General features: G+C 34.5%; 1 protein-coding gene and 1 long non-coding RNA gene across 3 annotated transcripts in view; one reads left to right on the top strand and one right to left on the bottom strand.

Moving 5' to 3' along the window:
* The window catches only part of LOC125056435 (stromal interaction molecule homolog), a 46,030-nt gene extending 27,747 nt beyond the window's left edge, over nucleotides 1-18,283 (bottom strand). For both annotated transcript variants that reach the window (XM_047659524.1, XM_047659525.1), the window contains exon 1: nucleotides 17,904-18,283. In XM_047659524.1, the coding sequence (XP_047515480.1) occupies nucleotides 17,904-18,069 (166 nt within the window). In that variant the 5' untranslated portion in view covers nucleotides 18,070-18,283. The remainder of the gene's footprint in view (nucleotides 1-17,903) is intronic.
* Nucleotides 16,024-17,940, top strand: LOC125056437. Its single transcript, XR_007118060.1, has 2 exons — nucleotides 16,024-16,484; nucleotides 17,365-17,940. It is a non-coding gene; the product is annotated as an uncharacterized LOC125056437 (long non-coding RNA).
* Nucleotides 18,284-18,781: the final 498 nt, after the last annotated feature.

Here is an 18,781-nt window from a genome sequence, read left to right as displayed (position 1 = left end):
AAAAAAAAAACGTCATCTCGACATTCTCGAGCGTACCAAATTTTTTTTTTATATTGAAGGAAATAATTCAAGAATAATGAAAAATATATAATCTGACGATTTCCGCAAGCCGAAATAACAAAAATTCGTCGATAAAGTTAAATGCGTGCAGCTGCGTGATGCCTACATTTCCTTAAACCGATCGGAATCTACTAAACGGCGTTCTAAATATTTCTCTCAAAATTACATTTCCTGTGAATTTGAACCGATTCGGACCGATAGATTTTGAGAAATTTTGAAAAATCTTAAAAAAATAAGAAATATTTTTTTTTTTAAGTGGTTTCTTTATCGATCAACTTCAAAAACTAATCCGTCTTTGAGCTTGAAAAACCACGTCGATCGCCACCAAGCTGGTCAAAAGCGGTTGATTCGTTAGAGAGATATCGTGAACGAAAGAAACCCGAAAAAGGGGGATTTTCGGGATTACTCCGAAATTTAAAACTGCGTCGAATGCCGCCAACCGCGTGAAAATTGCTTGATCCATTCAAAAGTTATTGCGGTTTGAAAATTCCAAAAATAGTGTTCTATGAAACTTCTATCAGACTTTCGAGCTGGGAGAGCTCAAATGCATAGAAATATTATTTATTTGAACTCAGCGAGCTCAAAATATCAATTTTAAGCGCCCAGGAATGGAATTAGCGGGAAGTTGCAGGGATGGCCCTTTAGGTGAACCGTTTTTCTAAAAAAAAATTGTCAGATCAGGCGAATCCCTCTAGATAATCGTCAGATTATGAGACAGTACGTTTAGAACATAAAGATGAACCACATATATCTTAATCTGACGCGCTTGAGTATTTCAAAATTGCGTTTTTTTTTGCAAATTATGAAAATGGCCGTGGGTTTGCGTCCCATCGAAATCGTCAGATTAGTGAATGAGAACTTTTTTTTGGTGAACTTAACACTCCCTTAGAAAATCTGACGCGCTCGATATTTTTTTTTTTTCATTTTCAACCCTTAAATACAACCACCCGCATCATGCAAACGATCAGATTAACATACGTACATTATTAAAAATACGTAGGGCATTGATGCTATCAATATCTGACGCGCTCGAGGATGTCCATGCAACAGTTTTTTTTTACATATTTAACAATCTATAGCCGCTTCCCCCACCGATGAAAAGGTATATATCATATAACATTTTTTTCTTCTTATCATCTAAGCTTTGCATCCCAATAGGTCTCTACGACGCTCGAGTAAATCCCCATTTAGCATCGTGGGCTCCCCTACCATTGGTACATTATCCCTAAGGGCCTAGTAAACATTATTAATTTTTGTTTAATTAACATTTGTACTTATTTAAGCCAATGTAAGCTTATCACAATGATACGGGAGCCATGTTCAGTAATAAATATACAAACCAGCTGACTGATAAGTGTTATCGTTCAACAATACATTTAACTGTATTATGCTCTTATTAGCCTGTTTAATTGTTTGATACTTTAAAATAGAGGTAACAAAAGTAAAAGTCAAACATATGGCGGACAATAGCCGTTATTAAAAAAAAGAGTTGCACACACAGAGACATACACACCCATTCACACACACACTGATTCACTCATTCTTAATTTGTAACACATTTTTTTTTACCTGTATTAAACATGTACAACGTACTACGGAATAATTGTTTTCTAGTTAACCACAACATAGGGCCTTCCTAGTGAGGGGACTAGCGATATATGAATTCTGTCATAACCCTTTTGTTATAAATAAAGTTTTTATTATTATTATTAATAATTACATTTGCTCATGAGGATGCCTTTGAAAGCCGCGAAGGTGGGTCTCGCACGACACCGAAATCTTTGCTAGTTAGAGTATGGGGTGGGCAGTAGCAACTAAAATCACCTCGGGTAGTTCCCACAAGGCTGTGTCAGCTGCGGGGTCGCGCCGCATTCTACCAGGGTCAGCTTCATTACCCTAAACGCTTGTTTATCGCATTATCTTAAGTTTTATAACAATTAAAAATATTAATGTATATCAGTATTACATTAAAACATAGATTATTTATGTATCAGACAGAGCTTGATGTGTTTAGCCGATCTGATACATAAATAATTTAATAGTGCAATATGTAAGCATACTGTCACTTTATCTAGTCGATGTGCCTCCTTTGAAGACTATTCTGTATATTTAAGCTTTTTCAGCATAACACTGAGTTTAGACTACTTAAATCATTTAGTAAAGATTTTATGTACACTATCAATCAAATTAGAGCCAAAACACTTCACGGTCCACTATTAAATGCGTCGTTAAATTGTAGCTGATTTCACTTCAAGGCGTCTCTGAAGTAAAGGCCAGAGGTACATATAATAGGAAAAGTATGAATTGGATACGTATAAAGCTAGTAAAAACTTCATTATGTTATTGACTGTACAACATAAACATGTTAGTGTAGTAACTAATAAGATATATTAATAAAAATAGATTTAAAGAAATCAATTATAGCAAAAAGGTGTTTTCTTTCTCTTTTCAGCTGTACCTAAATGATAGAATAATTCCATCCCCTGGGTTAGAGATAATGTAATGGACGAATCTGATTACGATATGTCAATATTTCTAGGAAATAAAGATCTCATTACCTTAATATATATACATACGTATAGAAGCAACATACCGATGACTTCAATTGTATATTTAAATCAAGCAAATAGTCTTTGATATACGTGATTCACATATGAAAATACTGTTTAAAGTATAGAAAATTACTTTTGATGACGAACTTACAGCACCTCTAGTAGAGGCGAAGGCATTGTGGTACAACCTGGATTAAGTCAATGTTTCCAGTTAGCGGCGTGATTAGTTTATTAGGCCTACAACGCACTAGCGGCTGGCCGCAATGCGGTGTGCCGCTGCGGTAGGCCGCACATCGATTATGACATGAAACTGCACGATAACAACGCACTCATTTGTGGACAACCGTCAACCGCTCCGGTTGATCTGGAGCTCCGGCGAGCCGCACCGGTTGAATGATGCTGCGCGCCGCGTCCCCTCCACGCACTCGGCGCGGTTAGCCGCAAATACCGGGTCCTACCCGCCTCAGTTATCGCTTGTTCCTTGCGCTAGACACTACGCAGAGTTTTTTTGACGATATTTTCTACGATTATATAAATAAATAACTGCCGCAACTTCTTCAACGTCTATCATGTGCAATATTTCAAGAAGCACTTGACGAGTAACGATTGCGGCAGACCGCAATAGGGACGGTTAGCCGGAATACGGCATGCCGCTACGGCAGACCGTATATACCGCGGCCTGCCGCAACGGCACACCGCATCGCGGCCAGCCGCTAGTGCGTTGTAGGCCTTAGAACAATTACATTGTACAGTGGCAGAGTTTATACCAATCAAAATACGTAATTATAACAACGAAATAAATGATATTTACGCATAAAAATTAATACTTTTTTAGTAAATAATAAAATCAATGCTTAGCAATGCCAACTATTTCATATTATGGCAAAACAAAACAAACAGCGTAACATTTGTACAGCCAATGTAGACGGAATGATTTACGGAAAATGTTTTAGTTTTTAGAAAGCGTTTTAATTTAAGTTTTTCATATTGAATAATCCCTCATAGGCTTTTCATACGCAATAGAACCATGGCTTCATTCTGGAGATATCCTGCATAATATATAAAAATGAATTTAGTTTTTCTCGCTCTCCAGAATGACTGGACCGATTTGGCTAATTATTAGCTTGATTTGTTTGTGGAAGTTCCGGGAAGGTAGAAACGGGAAACATTAATAATAAGTAATGGTCCAAGATCCCAGGGCCGCCAGACGTCACGTATTTTCTGACGGATGAAATGTGGACGATTGGGTAGTGTTAGTATGTACTATGATCGTATGCCTACCTGCTAGCTTGGTCAAACGGCCAATTTCCAGGTATCAGGTAATCAAGGTACACCAAAACATTACTTACTTCACGTAAATTCTCATGGCTGATTTTTATATATGTTTTCGAGTGTATAGTTAAAAATAAATTGTCAATACTCCCAGACACTTTCCGTCGGCCATATTGCTTGACAGACGCTTTAAGGGTCTCAAAATAATTAGTCAACTTCACGTAAATTCTGACGCTCCATTTTTATATATGTTCATCCGACAACTATTTTAAAAGCTTTGACAAGAAGACAGACCGATCCAAGGGGCCAATCATCCCCTAAACTAAATTTTAATATCTCTATGAGTGGGAGAGCATTATCTACGCGCATGAGACTGAGTGAGACCGACTGCGCTGTTAAAGCCATGAAAATTACTTGAAAAATTATTATTATTCAAAAAGGGCAAGCAAAAGCCGTTTAATATTTTGAAGAAAAATGAAGAGTACCAACAAGCATTTCACCGTTTTGTTACGTTGGATTTTGTTGGTGATGTAGATGAAGAAGAACGTGTATTCAACATAATACAAAAATTTATCTGTGATGTTTACAACGTTCCTGGAATAATTGATGTAGATGCTGCCAGACTACAGTTGTTTATCATTTACATACATGGTATCTGATATAAATGAAGAATTCAATCGAAAGAATTTAAGAAACTTCGATGCCAGTAACTTACCACCTTGTAAAAGTGAGCTTTGGCAACAGTTTCGACGGGCTAGCTTTGGAACAATGCAAGTATGAAGATGATAAATATTTTCAACCCCGAAAACAATGGCTGGACACTACAAGATGGTAAATATGATTTTCAGTGGTTCGATGGAGATCAATTACCGGGTTTTGTCAGTGAGTCGCTGGAAGAACAATCAGGTAAATTATTTTCGTTTCTCATATTATTTGTATCTTTTTAGTTTTTTCAGACCTTCATTGTTTAACTTGTTTTTTACAGAGGAAGAAATTAAGGATAATGCTGATGATGACAATCACGATTTAGATATTCAATTTCAAGATTGATATTTGATGACGATGATAATGAAGATTAAAAGCCACTGTTAAGAAATATTGAAGAATTAATATTTTTCCACTTTGTTTCCAAATTTCCAATAAATAATTAATTAAAAAATTGCTGCTATTTAAATATAAGTGGTATTTTTTAAAAATATTTTTTAGTTCTAATTAATAAATTGAAAAAAAAAAAAAATGTCGGCTAACTTTAGTATTATTTATTATATGTCAATTCTTTTTCTTATTTTTGTTGCTATAATTTACTTGTCAACAAAAGTTCTAAAAATTATAAAATATCTGTTCAAGTAATTTTCATGGCTTTAACAGCGCAGTCGGTCTCACTCAGTCTCATGCGCGTAGATAATGCTCTCCCACTCATAGAGATATTAAAATTTAGTTTAGGGGATGATTGGCCCCTTGGATCGGTCTGTCTTCTTGTCAAAACTTTTAAAATAGTTGTCGGATGAACATATATAAAAATGGAGCGTCAGAATTTACGTGAAGTTGACTAATTATTTTGAGACCCTTAAAGCGTCTGTCAAGCAATATGGCCGACGGAAAGTGTCTGGGAGTATTGACAATTTATTTTTAACTATACACTCGAAAACATATATAAAAATCAGCCATGGGAATTTACGTGAAGTAAGTAATGTTTTGGTGTACCTTGATTACCTGATACCTGGAAATTGGCCGTTTGACCAAGCTAGCAGGTAGGCATACGATCATAGTACATACTAACACTACCCAATCGTCCACATTTCATCCGTCAGAAAATACGTGACGTCTGGCGGCCCTGGGATCTTGCTCTATAAACAAAAATACAAAACGACAATTGAATTTTCTAATAAAAATTGTCATCGTCAATTGGTATCTAGTCATATATTTATAGATGCCTTCAGAAATTTGTGTTTCATAGCCGAAGTTTAAGATCTTTGGTCTGTTTTAAAAATTTCTTATAAAGTTATAACATAAATAATGTATGAAGTACAGCGAGTCATTCACTACCTATGTTAATAAAAATTCAGTTTTGTTCACTCCATACGACATGAATTCGAAAATCATGTTAATGCGAGTTATAAATACTTTGACTAACCCGAAATGTACAAATCTTTTGATTATATTTTTTCTATGAATATCGTATATTTGTAAAACTAGTAACGCCGATCCATTTTGGATCGTTCTGTGTGGACGCGGCTATTGGTGCAGCCAGGGATCGAGCCTACGACCTCAGTGAACACACGATGAAGCCACTAAGCCAACACTGCTGTAAATTATGAATAGACGCCTGTATTAGATAGCATTGAATAATAAACTAAACACTGCATGTGTTACTAATTAAAACAACCGACTCATAGATATTGCTTCAGTGGCGAATCGTTAAGAATGTTTCATTCAATAATGTCTTCCAATGACAACGTTTTGGCACACAGTTGAGTAAATTATTCCTACTTATAATCGTTATACACATACAACGCCAATATAAGGCTTAGGGAATACGTAGTTGAGTCGTGTATTGTCCCCTCCGTGTTTTCTAGTTGAGATTATTACGTAATGTTTATTTTCAAAATGAGAGTGATAAATATAGCACCTGTATATTTGCTTATATAAATGTATTATTTTCTGTTGCTTGGCGTATTGAATCGACTGAACTACTATTTAAATATAAAAACCATATTAACAATTTCCTAATAGTTACGTTTTTTTTTATAAATCTGACATAGAAATTATACAAAAAAATGCGGTATCTCGATTATTAAACCGGATAGGTCAAGTGGTTATCAGGAGAGGGGTAAAAAATATAATAAGGTAAAAAAATAGACGCACTCTTTTGGACTAATGCTTACTACACGAACTCCTTCGTGGACGCTTTGACTGCTCAGTTCTTCTATCTCAAGTTAAATTTTCTGTCCTTAGACGGAGAACAAGATTACTTTATTCTCGGTTGATAATTTTTTCAAAGTGTCATTTTAATTTAATAAAACAAAGGCCTGTTACAAAAATGATATAGATATGAGTCACACATACCCTCTCACAAACATGCACACACACATAAAAGGAGACAAGAATTTTATTATTTACTAGTGTTTTAATTGTTTTTATTAGTTCTATAAAATTCATACAAATAAAATAACATTTACTTTTCTTCTATATTTATGAATTTTTACTCGTCCTATTATAACAATAACTTTTGTGCTAACTCTGGTAACGAAAATTGAACTGACTGGCCCTCAAACGAACACAATTCTAACTAAAGACTATCATTTACAAAAATATGCTAAGGGAGCGTTCAAGTATTACGTAACGTATTTTGGGAGGAGGAGGGGAGGGGGGTCCTTTTGTAAAACGTTACGATGCGGGGCGGAGGTAAAATTACACGTTATTGTTAATATTTTTTTAGACTTACACCACATAATAGTAACGATAATATACGAACGATTATAATAGTAATAGTAAGTAGTACTATACTTGGATACAGTACTGTACTTGGGTACTGAAAAACGTTACGGCGAGTTACATGGGGGGTCAATAATCTTCAAAAATTGCGTTACGTAATACTTGAACACTCCCTAAGCTACTTTGACCATATTGCCAGGTGAGAACCAGTACCAGAGTTGTGTTGGCAAGTCGCCCGTGGTCTACCCGCGGTTCTTAACAAATTAAGAAAATTATGGGTCCCAATGCCCTGAGACAAGAGGAGATTAGAACAGTGTTGAGGCAGCAAGTCAGGGCAGGATTTAGAGGTCTGGAGGCCTCGGGCAACAAAGGAGTGGAGGCGCCCTGGCCCCAAATTATTTTCCAAGCAAATTTTTTTTTTTCAGTCGAGTTTTTAATCAATAATTTACTGTGAAACCAAGAACAGTGTAACCTCTTTATAACGAAACCTTTTCTATAACGGAAATAGAGTAAATTTGTTTGGTTAAACACAAAACCCATACATTAATATTTAATTCCTTCTTTATAACGCAACAGCCATTTCCCTATTACGAAGAAATGTTTTCATATGTAGACGTCAACAACATACTTAAGTGTAATTGTTTTTATAATCAGCTTACAAAACTAACCTTTTAGTGTATTTAGTATCTAACAAATATAAAAATATATGAAAAGAAAACCTGTTTATTAGTGTTTACTAGTCGGAATTTAAAACATTTCTGTCCAAAGTCTCTTTTAATCCGGGCCTGAAGCAAGTGGCTGTATCGGTTAGGACATTGAGGCACGATTAGTAATATTTACTAGAAGAGTGTACTTACAAATAAATATCCACTCAATAAAACCAAGCATAAAACAAACTTTTTTAAAATGTTTCCTTACGAACTCAATAATTAATTTATAACTGAACATTATCAAACTACACATTGAACAGTAATGTACAATGTGACTTTAATAAGGAAAATCGGAAATTACTGCTTAAAATATGATTTATGAGTAATTAACATAGCTGATTAGTTCATCACCAGACCATAATGTGGAATCAATATGTCAAATAAAACCATAAATAATGTTTAACCGACTTCAAAAAAAAGAGGTTTCTCGGTTATTCTCGGTTGTTCGCGGATAACTTTGTTGTTTATAAACCGATTTTGATAATTCTTTTCATTTCAAGGGTGGCACAACAAAAATATGAAATGTTTTATTCGAGTCGATTTTTTTCAGAATTCGGTCTTGGCGTGTAAATCAAAGATCAATAACTTTTTAAAGCTGAAATTAGTTTCAGATATAGCTGTGAATCACAACTTTAAAAAAAAAAAATTAATTTCTAATTTATTAAACTAATGTTTTGTGGCCGATTTGTTTGTTTAACGCGTATTAACCCGAATAGTATTAAAAGGGTTTTTTTACTGATGAGGACCGGTCCTCCCACTACAAATTGTATGTTATAGAAGTAAATTTATAAATTTAAGATAACTGTAATATTATGTATACTGTATAAAAACGTTTTACTTTTTCTCGTACGAATTTGTGTAGCCCTTGAGGCACCAAGGTTAAACCCCTTAGTGGTATTTTGGTGTTTTTTGTACTTTTAGTTTATATATACTATATTACACATATTAAGCAATAATAAATATATAAAAAAACATACTCTGACACTAACCACAACTGTCCATTATAAACGATGTTTTACTAAAATTCTTTAAAATTGTTTTATTTCAGAAACCTTGAGAACGTTCCTGAAAAGAACTACGACGACCATAGAGGTGAGATTTAGAGAAGAATAATGTCAAAATCCAATACGTACAATACAAACAATTATTGACGTACATCCGACACAGTGCTAGAGTCCGCGCCACCAATGATTGCCGATAGACGCGGCGCTAGCGAGTAGCGCGACGTAGTTATTTTTTTTTTATAGAACGGGGGGCAAACGGGCAGGAGGCTCACCTGATGTTAAGTGACACCGCCGCCCATGGACACTCTCAATGCCAGAGGGCGTTGCCGGCCTTTTAAGAATTGGTACGCTCTTTTCTTGAAGGACCCTAAGTCGAATTGGTTCGGAAATACTTCAGTGGGCAGCTGGTTCCACATAGTGGTGGTGCGCGGCAAAAACTGCTTTATGTTGCTAGTGCTAGGTGCAAGGCTAATATTTACCCCAACGTAACATAAATTCATATTAAATTCGCGAACTAGTCTCCAAGATTTGCTTCTAATGTTTTACCTTTAAACGAATAAAATAATATTTCACTGTAACGACAAATTTAGTTCCAGGGTTCCCGTCGGCAATGAGTAGTGACGCGGACTATAAGTCTCGTTTCTAAATTTTACCCTAGGTATATAACCCTTATAATTATCGTGTCACAGAACACAAAAAAACGTGACCAAACCATTAGGCTTGAACGATTGATAAGCCCTTTTACACAAGAATGCGTAGACGTACTAGAATGAAGCAATCAAAAGGTTGGGCGCGTCTCCGACCACTTAACATCACATTCATTGAGTTCAATTAATACGCAAGTAGGAATCGAAAATGAACAATAGTGCAGTTAAACAATTTAATACGGACTTTGAACAGACATTGGGGCATTACTTAAGTTTATATGTGGAACTTATCTCCTAATATTAATCCGTCACGACAATGTTAAATTATAAGTCTGATTTAGCATTGTTAAAATTATATCAAAATGCGTTTTTCTAAAGATAAAATCTTCGAGATAAGATTGTCTCCAAGATAGTAGTTAATCAAACTGAAATAAAACGAACACTATTGATTGTGATAATGTTATATATTTTTGGCTGTCTAAACTCGAAACATTTTCCCTACCATGACTTTTTACATACCAGCTGCAATGGTAGGTATACCTTCACTTTCTCTGGTTTCACCAGACATACGTCTTTGATCTAACTCCAAGATTCCTTGTGACTCCCGTGTCATAAACGTTTGAATTTGACAAGGATGATTCTTATCTCTACATGAAAGGAATGACCGTTCGGGTCCTACACCAGTGAATAATCACAAAAATAATTTTAACTTGCCTTCGTTTTTTTTATAACGGGACCCACCGACAGGAGGCTCATCTGATGTTAGGTGATATCGCCGCCCATGGACACATTGCCAGAGGGCACGAAATTGCCTTGCCAGCCTTTTAAAGTACGCTCTTTTCTTGAAGGACCCATTTTGGACTACCTTGCGGTGGAGGGTTTTGTGTAACTCGCTACTGTGCATACCCATTAAAACCTCACGGTGCCACCAGCAATCGCTCGAGGCAGAACACGGTAACAGCGTAGCCTTGCCCCACGCGATCAGCCGTTGAAATCACGGCCCCCTATGCCACGGCCATGAATGATGTGAGACCTTGGCACAGCCATACCGCATCGGTCAATACGCCATGATTTGTGTTTAAAAGACCGGAAGTCAACTTCGTTTCGTCGAAACCACTTTTTCTACCCCTCACCAATTCAATACAAATAAAAATGTGTTTATTTATTATAAGTACATATTATGCATTACAATATGTAAGATTTGGGAACCCTTTAAAGTGAAAAAAAGCTGCGTTAGGGTTCCCAGCTCTTCCATAACAAAGTTAATTATAATTTAATTACATCTTGTATTTTATTTGTTTGTTTTTAATTTTTCAACTGTTTTCAAGAGTGTATGAGTAAGTTGTGGGTGCATTTGTGTGAGTGAGTGAGTGAGTCACATATTAGGTGATATATTGAATGGTGTCACATATTAGGCCTCAGAAGGATCTCCAACACTGCGTAAGGTGTGTTCATAAGCCAGTCCTTTGATAGATTGTAGACGGTGAGCGGGTACATATTAAGCCTCCAAGCACCAACTCAATACAACTATTAAATGTACGTAGCAAAACTCGTGTTAGTTTATAAGCTGTAACAATCAGCTATTAAACCGTGTCGGATAGTTAAGGCTAACAATAATGGAATTGCGTGCTACGTGTTCTTAATAACAGTCCAACTTTACAATGGAAAAGCAAACATATTCTAGCTAGTATTTTTAATGCTTATTTGCATGAAATCAAGACACGTTTATAGAAGTCAAGTTTACAACGGACTATACAAGCGACCCCTTCTCAGAAGGGACCTCTCTTTTCGCTTAAGTATTACGTAAGCACTATGGGGGGGGGGGGGGGAAGGTTCTCGTTTCTTTGATTTTCGTATTTGGTGATTCAACGTCAACAGTAATTACTTACTTTTTTACACATATTACCCACACAGAAATACGTTTATGTACTATTATTGAGAGTTTTGCTTACTTTTGCGGACAAGAGGGGGGGGGGGATAAATTGCACTAAATCTGCTACGTAATACTTGAACGGCCCCAAACTCTCAGGCTCAAAACTCAAAATTTATAGTAATATGACAAAACAAGTAAAAAGACGGAGGAAATTAAAACCAACAATAATGTGTTGACATAAAAATTCCGATCAAATATTTGGTGAACCTTATCAACTGGATCTGGCTTTAGAAATGATTAACTCCTAATATTTTAGTTGATAACAGATAATGTAAAAACATACAAATTTACCTTTTTTGTACCATAAACAATGTCTAACAGCCATTAAGGCTGTCTGAATTTCCTGTCGTACTGACATCATCAATGCATAGGAAATATCTTTAAGTATTTTGAAATAAATGTTCTATTATTACAAATTGATATTTGACCTTACAAAACAAGTTATTCAGTTCTCACATTGAAGTCATGCGGCTGAACTTGAGCGTGTTACTTGGTGAGATTCGTTCAACTACATTATGTAAGTTATAAATAGGTTTTACAATTTATATATCTTCTGAAACTAGTGAGAGCTAAGATGTCATTTATCACATTGAATCAAGAGCAGTTTTGACCTGGGTTCAGCGGGCGACTACCATAGCTGAGTTCGTAGGTTCGATCCCCGACTGTGCACCAATGGACTTTCTATCTATATGCGCATTTAACACTCGCTGGTAACGCGAAGGAAAATTTTTGTAAGGAAACCGGAAAAGACACAAAAACGTCAAGGGCATGTATCAGGCACGGTCTATCGACACCTTGCCTATTAGAAAAACACTTGATCACGAAATATATATAGAAATCTGAGGCCCGGACCTAAAAGGTTGTAGCGCCATTGCTTTTTTTATCATAACATGTTTTATGCGAATGTACTTTTTATACCGAGCTCATGTGACGACGTTAATACTTAACGTTACGTTTCAATACTTATGTATCTACATATATATATACATTATACATTATACGTATAATTATTATACATATTAAAAAGTATTCAATTTGTGTCAAATCTAAATAGCCCTTACTTGAGCCTGAATCATTGTCTTCTGAATCTCTTATGTACTCCATTTCTACCCAAAATAACTAAAATCATTAAATTTAACAAGTACCGGACGAATATGCTATACAAGGTTCGGAAACATCAAAGCATAGCGAACGGATTGACATACTTTATAGAATTGGGTTAATTCTATTCCAAATGATAATAGAATCATGTTGACATGATCGCATAAGCATTAGTTCTACCCAAGTACAGCTTGCTAACAGAATACAGATTTGAAATGCCCTTCTTCACCTATCTGAGTATTATAGGTATCATTTTTACAAGCTATATGGAGCTATTAAGCTAATACCGAAGTTTTAACTGTTTACACGAATGTTTGAGCGACCTCTTATTGTCACTACGGGTAAAATTTAGAGGCGAGACAGCCTATAAAATATCATCATAAAAGTATGACTTTTATATATGAAATCCCATAAGTTTTTGAAGTATTACTGTTGACGTTTAGAACCTTTCGCGATGGGGGTAAGAAGACTTCATCAAATGTATAAGATTTCGGCATACGCTTGTCATAGTGTTCTTCTATATATATATAATGAAAATGGTCTTCGTTTGAGGCTCAATCACGCCTAAGCCACTGATCGTATCGACATGAAACGACATGACTACCTACCTAGATGGTTTATGGCTATTTATTTATTAAATTCCAACGTTCCTTCATACTTCATGTTTTAAGGGTAAAAAACGGTATATCTCGATTTCCGGCAAAACTAAAAGTCCTATCGAAGAAAGTTAAATGGCAAAGTTGTAGGTAATAAAATGATCTAAAACTTTTGTATTCACACATTTTTCACATAACCTCAAAATTTATGTGAAAAATTCAAAAAACCTAGTTTTTGGTTTTAAATTTTTATCTTTTACAAATTTCTTTTTTTTTTTAACGAAATTTGGTGAAAACTTACCTTTCTATGTCCCAAATACGCTGTAATTTATTTGATTAAAAATATTTATTTTTTCACCTTATTTTGAATGAATATCGAAAAAACTCCCTAATTTTCAATCGAAAATTTACCCGTCAAAATATCAGCTTTTTACAAAAAGTTGGTGTGCTTTCAGTTCGTTGGAATCTCTACTTTCCTATAGTAAAAAATCTATATATATTACCATAGTAAATCTTCTCAGAAAATGCAAAACATCGTATGCAGTAACGCCCAGACCCGTCTGGTCTGCACTGGTCTATAAACAAATAATGAAGATAAAAAATTGTATCGTCTCACCGCGTAGTAATGATATATAAATAACATTCTATATTTTTAAACAACTGTAAGTACTATTAACTAGATTATAATAAGAAAAAAAAAACAAATGGACAAAACCTGTATTAGAAAGGCATCTAAGAGAAGGAAAAAGGAAGAGGAGACGCCAAGTAAAATGGGCAGATTGTCTGTCGACGCAGGCTAAGCTAGGAAGGCGCAGAATCTTCTAAAATAGGCCTATGTTAGAAGACAACCTGACTGACTGTTGTTAAAATTTAATTGTAATTATGTATTTATTATTTACTAGAAATACATTCGATTAAAATAAATGAACTACTTGAGTAGTGATAGTAAATATTATTTTTACTATTGCAAAAACTGTACTAACTACAGTTTCTTTATAACGAATTGCAAGGGACCGAGCATTTTATTCGTTATAGAGAGACTTTGTTATTGGGAGGGAAGAATTAATGTGTGGGTATTGGGTTAAACCAAACAAACTTAACTCTTTTTTTCGTTAATAACGAATGACGTTATAAAGAGTTTACACTGCATTTACGGCCATTACATGCATAGAACTTGAAATTTAAAAAAATCCATTCTAATAAGAACACGACTAAAACAGCAAAACGCAAATTATTAAGTCAATATATACATAATTTAGTACCAATATGAAGATTTAAATCCTTATACTATGTATCAATCAGCAATAGTAGTTCAATTTTCAATAACACATTTGGTAATAGATATAATGTATACCGATATAGGCATAGAAACAATATTTCGAAGAGGCTGCGTGCCAAAACGACGTTGCAATGTTATTTACGTTTGGCGCAAATGGTCTGGGTTTTTAATTTAGACATCCCAATACAGTTCACGAGTGATTGTGTGTTTATTATAGCCATTGCTGTTGAATGCTGCTACGCTTTGGAAGGAACGGATTAAAAATCAAAAATGTATTTTACTGCAGTGTTGACCTAGTGGCTTCAGCGTGCCACTCTCATCCTTGAGGTCGTGGGTTCGATCCCCGGCTGTGCATCAATGGACTATGTGTATTTAACATTCGCTCGAACGGTGAAGGAAAACATTGTGAAGAAACTTAGACCAAAAAGTCGACGGCGTGTTTCTGACACAGGAGGGTGATCATCTACTTGCCTAATAGATAAATGATCATGAAACAGACAGAAATCTGAGGCCCAGACCGATGGTAGCTCCACTGATTTATTTATATTTTACTACTTTAGGAGAATTTCCTAATTTTCAATTATTTTAGCTCAAACTGTGTTATATTTAACCGAGTTTAAAAATCTTGTATATTTTTTATACGTTCCTATTCAGGGTGTTCAAACATAATATAATAATTGATACATATGTAATAAGCTGTAATTTGTACTTTGACCATTAAAATCTATCAAAGGATACAATCTGAGGCCAGAGCCATATAAGGTTTAAGCGCCACTCTTTATTAGCCCATAAAACGAGGACGATTATACATCGCGCAATTAAATAGGGTAAACTACTCGGCACAATGTTTCATAAAACTGTATTAACACAATATGTGCACGTGTTGAATCGCTTTAGACAAATATTTATCCACTTTTGCGATAATGTTGGCATGTAATCCCACGTCAACAGGGTTTATTACGCGTTTTAATTACTCGTTCACTGTGAGAAAATTTTAATGAGATATCAAGATTGAATCTTGGAGGAAGTATGCCCAATTATTTTTGCACGTTCAAGGTAAGGTCAAGACGTGATAGGACTTAAGGATACTAAATTTGGGCAAAATGGAAAAGAGTAAAAAGCCAGTGACATAAATGGAATAATAATGAAGCTGCGATAAACATCAATTTCAGAGAATCCGCCGTCTAAAGCTAATAATTGCATGTCATTGTTTGTTTACGTTTGGAGAATAAAAAGATTTTTATTTAGTATTAATTAACGTATTCACCTAATGGGACATGGGAAAGATTAATGGGCCTTTCAATTAATTATTATTTATCTATAGGCATATAAAAGGTATTTGTGCCTGACAGTTCCAGAATCTAACGCCGGTTTCGCACGTAGAAACAAAATTCTGTTGTGCAGCCGGGACGTAAATGAAAACGACTTTCCATCAGAGTACAAAACGTTTGTATATAATTACAAGAACCGCACACCAGTAGACAGAAGTATGAGTCACGCAGACGTGGCACTACAAGCAGAAACAGATATTCAATGACTTCTCGCGTAAGGCCACTCGCATACGGGTTGCCATTTTAATTCTATAACGATGAGATTGATAAAGAATAATTAACAATTCGATTAAAAGTAGAACAAGTAATTAAAATTCACTTTTGTCGTCTACACTACTTTTAATTCGAATCTAATAATATCGATAAAACCTACAATTAAAAAGCAACAAAGTTAATTGTACATTTATCTATCTACACTCTAACGATTCATCGTTAGATGTGAGCTTAAGAACTATTTTCGACACCGCGTCCAGACAATACTTGGACACGTGATAATGCTGAAAAGCTATTGTGTCACGCGTTATCGAGTATTTTAGTTCCTGATGCAAATGCGGTATTCGCATGGTAAGTACATTTAGATGATCGTATATTCTTTACTGATAAAGTTGTTTTAATCGTGATGACAGCTAGCGCCCGGGATCTATAGTTTTAATAACGTAATTACTACGAATCATAGAAAGTAGTTAATGAATTAATGTTTAGAAAAAAAGCCAATAATTAAAGTTTTTTTTCTATACAAACAGTTAAGACTCTACTACGCTACTATTTGAGATAAAACTGAGGTGTTGGATGTTTCCTATTAAAAAATAAAACAGTGACTTCTGGGGAATGTAAGTGTAAACTATGTATTCAATGCAGTGTTATAAAAGCTAATGTTAGTTGTTAAAATTATTAAAACAATTTTCATATATTTTATGTCAATGTGAACTAAGGCTATTTTAACATGCTAATTGGTGTGTCTAGTTAATTTCAATATAGTCACAAGTTATATCATTTATAATAAAAAAATATGCCTCAATTTTGCTGTACAGTAACTAATGACAAAGCTCATAAATTCTCAGTAATTTAAGAACAAAATGATAATGGTCAGATGTCCATGTACATTGCACAACACAATTTACATAGTAAAGTACTAATTTACCGCACTTTATGAAATCATTTTTGTGAATCATTATAATAATTGGTTGTTTTTGGGCACTGTGATTCTCAACATGTAACATAAATTGCCTTTGTTTTATGTTAACATTTTATAAAGTGGTGTAGTTTTTTCTTGAATACATTCAAGAACACAAAAACTACACTAGATTGTTACTGTGAAGACCAAATAAGAGATTAAATTATACAAAATTAATAAAAGAGAAGCCATGTGCCCAGATTTAAAAAAAAAAGCTGCTACATAGAGCTGGTCATATAAAAAATATTAACAGAAAGATATTTGTTTCAGAAATGGTTCTCCACATTGTATACCTACTGTAGCAAAATAGTCTTGTAAAAATTATTGAAAAGGAAGTAGATGCTACGAAACCTGATCTGAAAAGTGGGCTTGTTATATAGTTAAATCAAATAATTACTAATTTAGGAGAAAAAAATATTTTTGTATAAAGTTCTAGCCACAAGAAAATAATAATAATTACAGTACATAAATTGGATAAGTAAAGATTTCTAATGAACTCAAGCACAGGTTTATGTTTTTTTTTATCCTGTGACCATTTGACAATTATTATAAAATTCACATTGGTGTAATAAAAAACCTTTAATTTAAGTGTTATACTAGTATAACAACGGAACTGCACCACAATCGTGTATCAGAACATTCTCGTATTACTAGACAAGGTAAACAGATGTTTATAAGGTCATTGCTTGATAATAAAGCGGAAATGGAAGTTTTATTTTTAAAAAACTGTTACATTATGAATTGATACCGTAATAAATCTATCAGCCGGTCTGAAGGACGCCAACAGGTGTCAGAATGCAAATACTTACAGAGCTCATTGGATACAGCCGCTGCGTCACTCATGAAGGAACTGCTCCTTGAAATGGGACCCCAATTTCCCCTTCGACCGCTGTCTCTTGCTTCTGCTCTGTCCACATCATTGGCATTACAAATATGAACAAATACGCACCAATATAACACAAAACTGATACGCATCGTGATCTTTCAATGACACTGAACCTAATAAAGTCCGAAATGATTTCTCACTTCTTTCTGAATCGCACACACTAATAACATTCTAAGATACACTGTTTTGTTAAAAATTCATCAATTTAGATCACGTTACACAGCCAAATTATAAAAGTCCAAGTACAGCTAGTCTTTATCACAGAAAGAATTTTTCCCCCGACTGAATAATTTCAGTTGACAGCTCTGGAGATAAAGTTTGACAGATGACAATGGACATTGAATCCATCTTGGTTTTGAAGTATTTAATTTCTTCTTTGACAGTTACCTTCTACCATCGTAAAAAGTGCTTAGTAACATATAGATAATAAACGGTAGATTTGCTAATATATTCATGTAGCTCAAGCTTCGTAAAATAAGTGAAACACGTGTAGTTAATACAACCTATACAAAGTTAGATATGATATGAATATATTAGATATAGACTATACACGAAAAGGTATATTTAAAGGCCTATCTTTTTATATTTCGTTGTTATATATTTGATGACAGACATATTATAGTTGTATCACGAAACATCTACTTCTGCAATCTACTTCTATGAAAATTTCATTCAAAAACAATTATGACATAATTTTTTTTAAATAATTTACGGTGTAGGTTCATTAAGTAAATAAAGAGATTAACACACATTCATTTTATTGTTTCTTGAATTCTATTCTAGAATATAAGTGATACAGTA

This window comes from Pieris napi, chromosome 15 (assembly GCF_905475465.1).
Source record: "Pieris napi chromosome 15, ilPieNapi1.2, whole genome shotgun sequence".
Lineage (NCBI taxonomy): Eukaryota > Metazoa > Arthropoda > Insecta > Lepidoptera > Pieridae > Pieris > Pieris napi.
The sequence above is the reverse complement of the archived record's forward strand: the minus strand, read 5'-3'. Positions and strand labels throughout refer to the sequence as shown.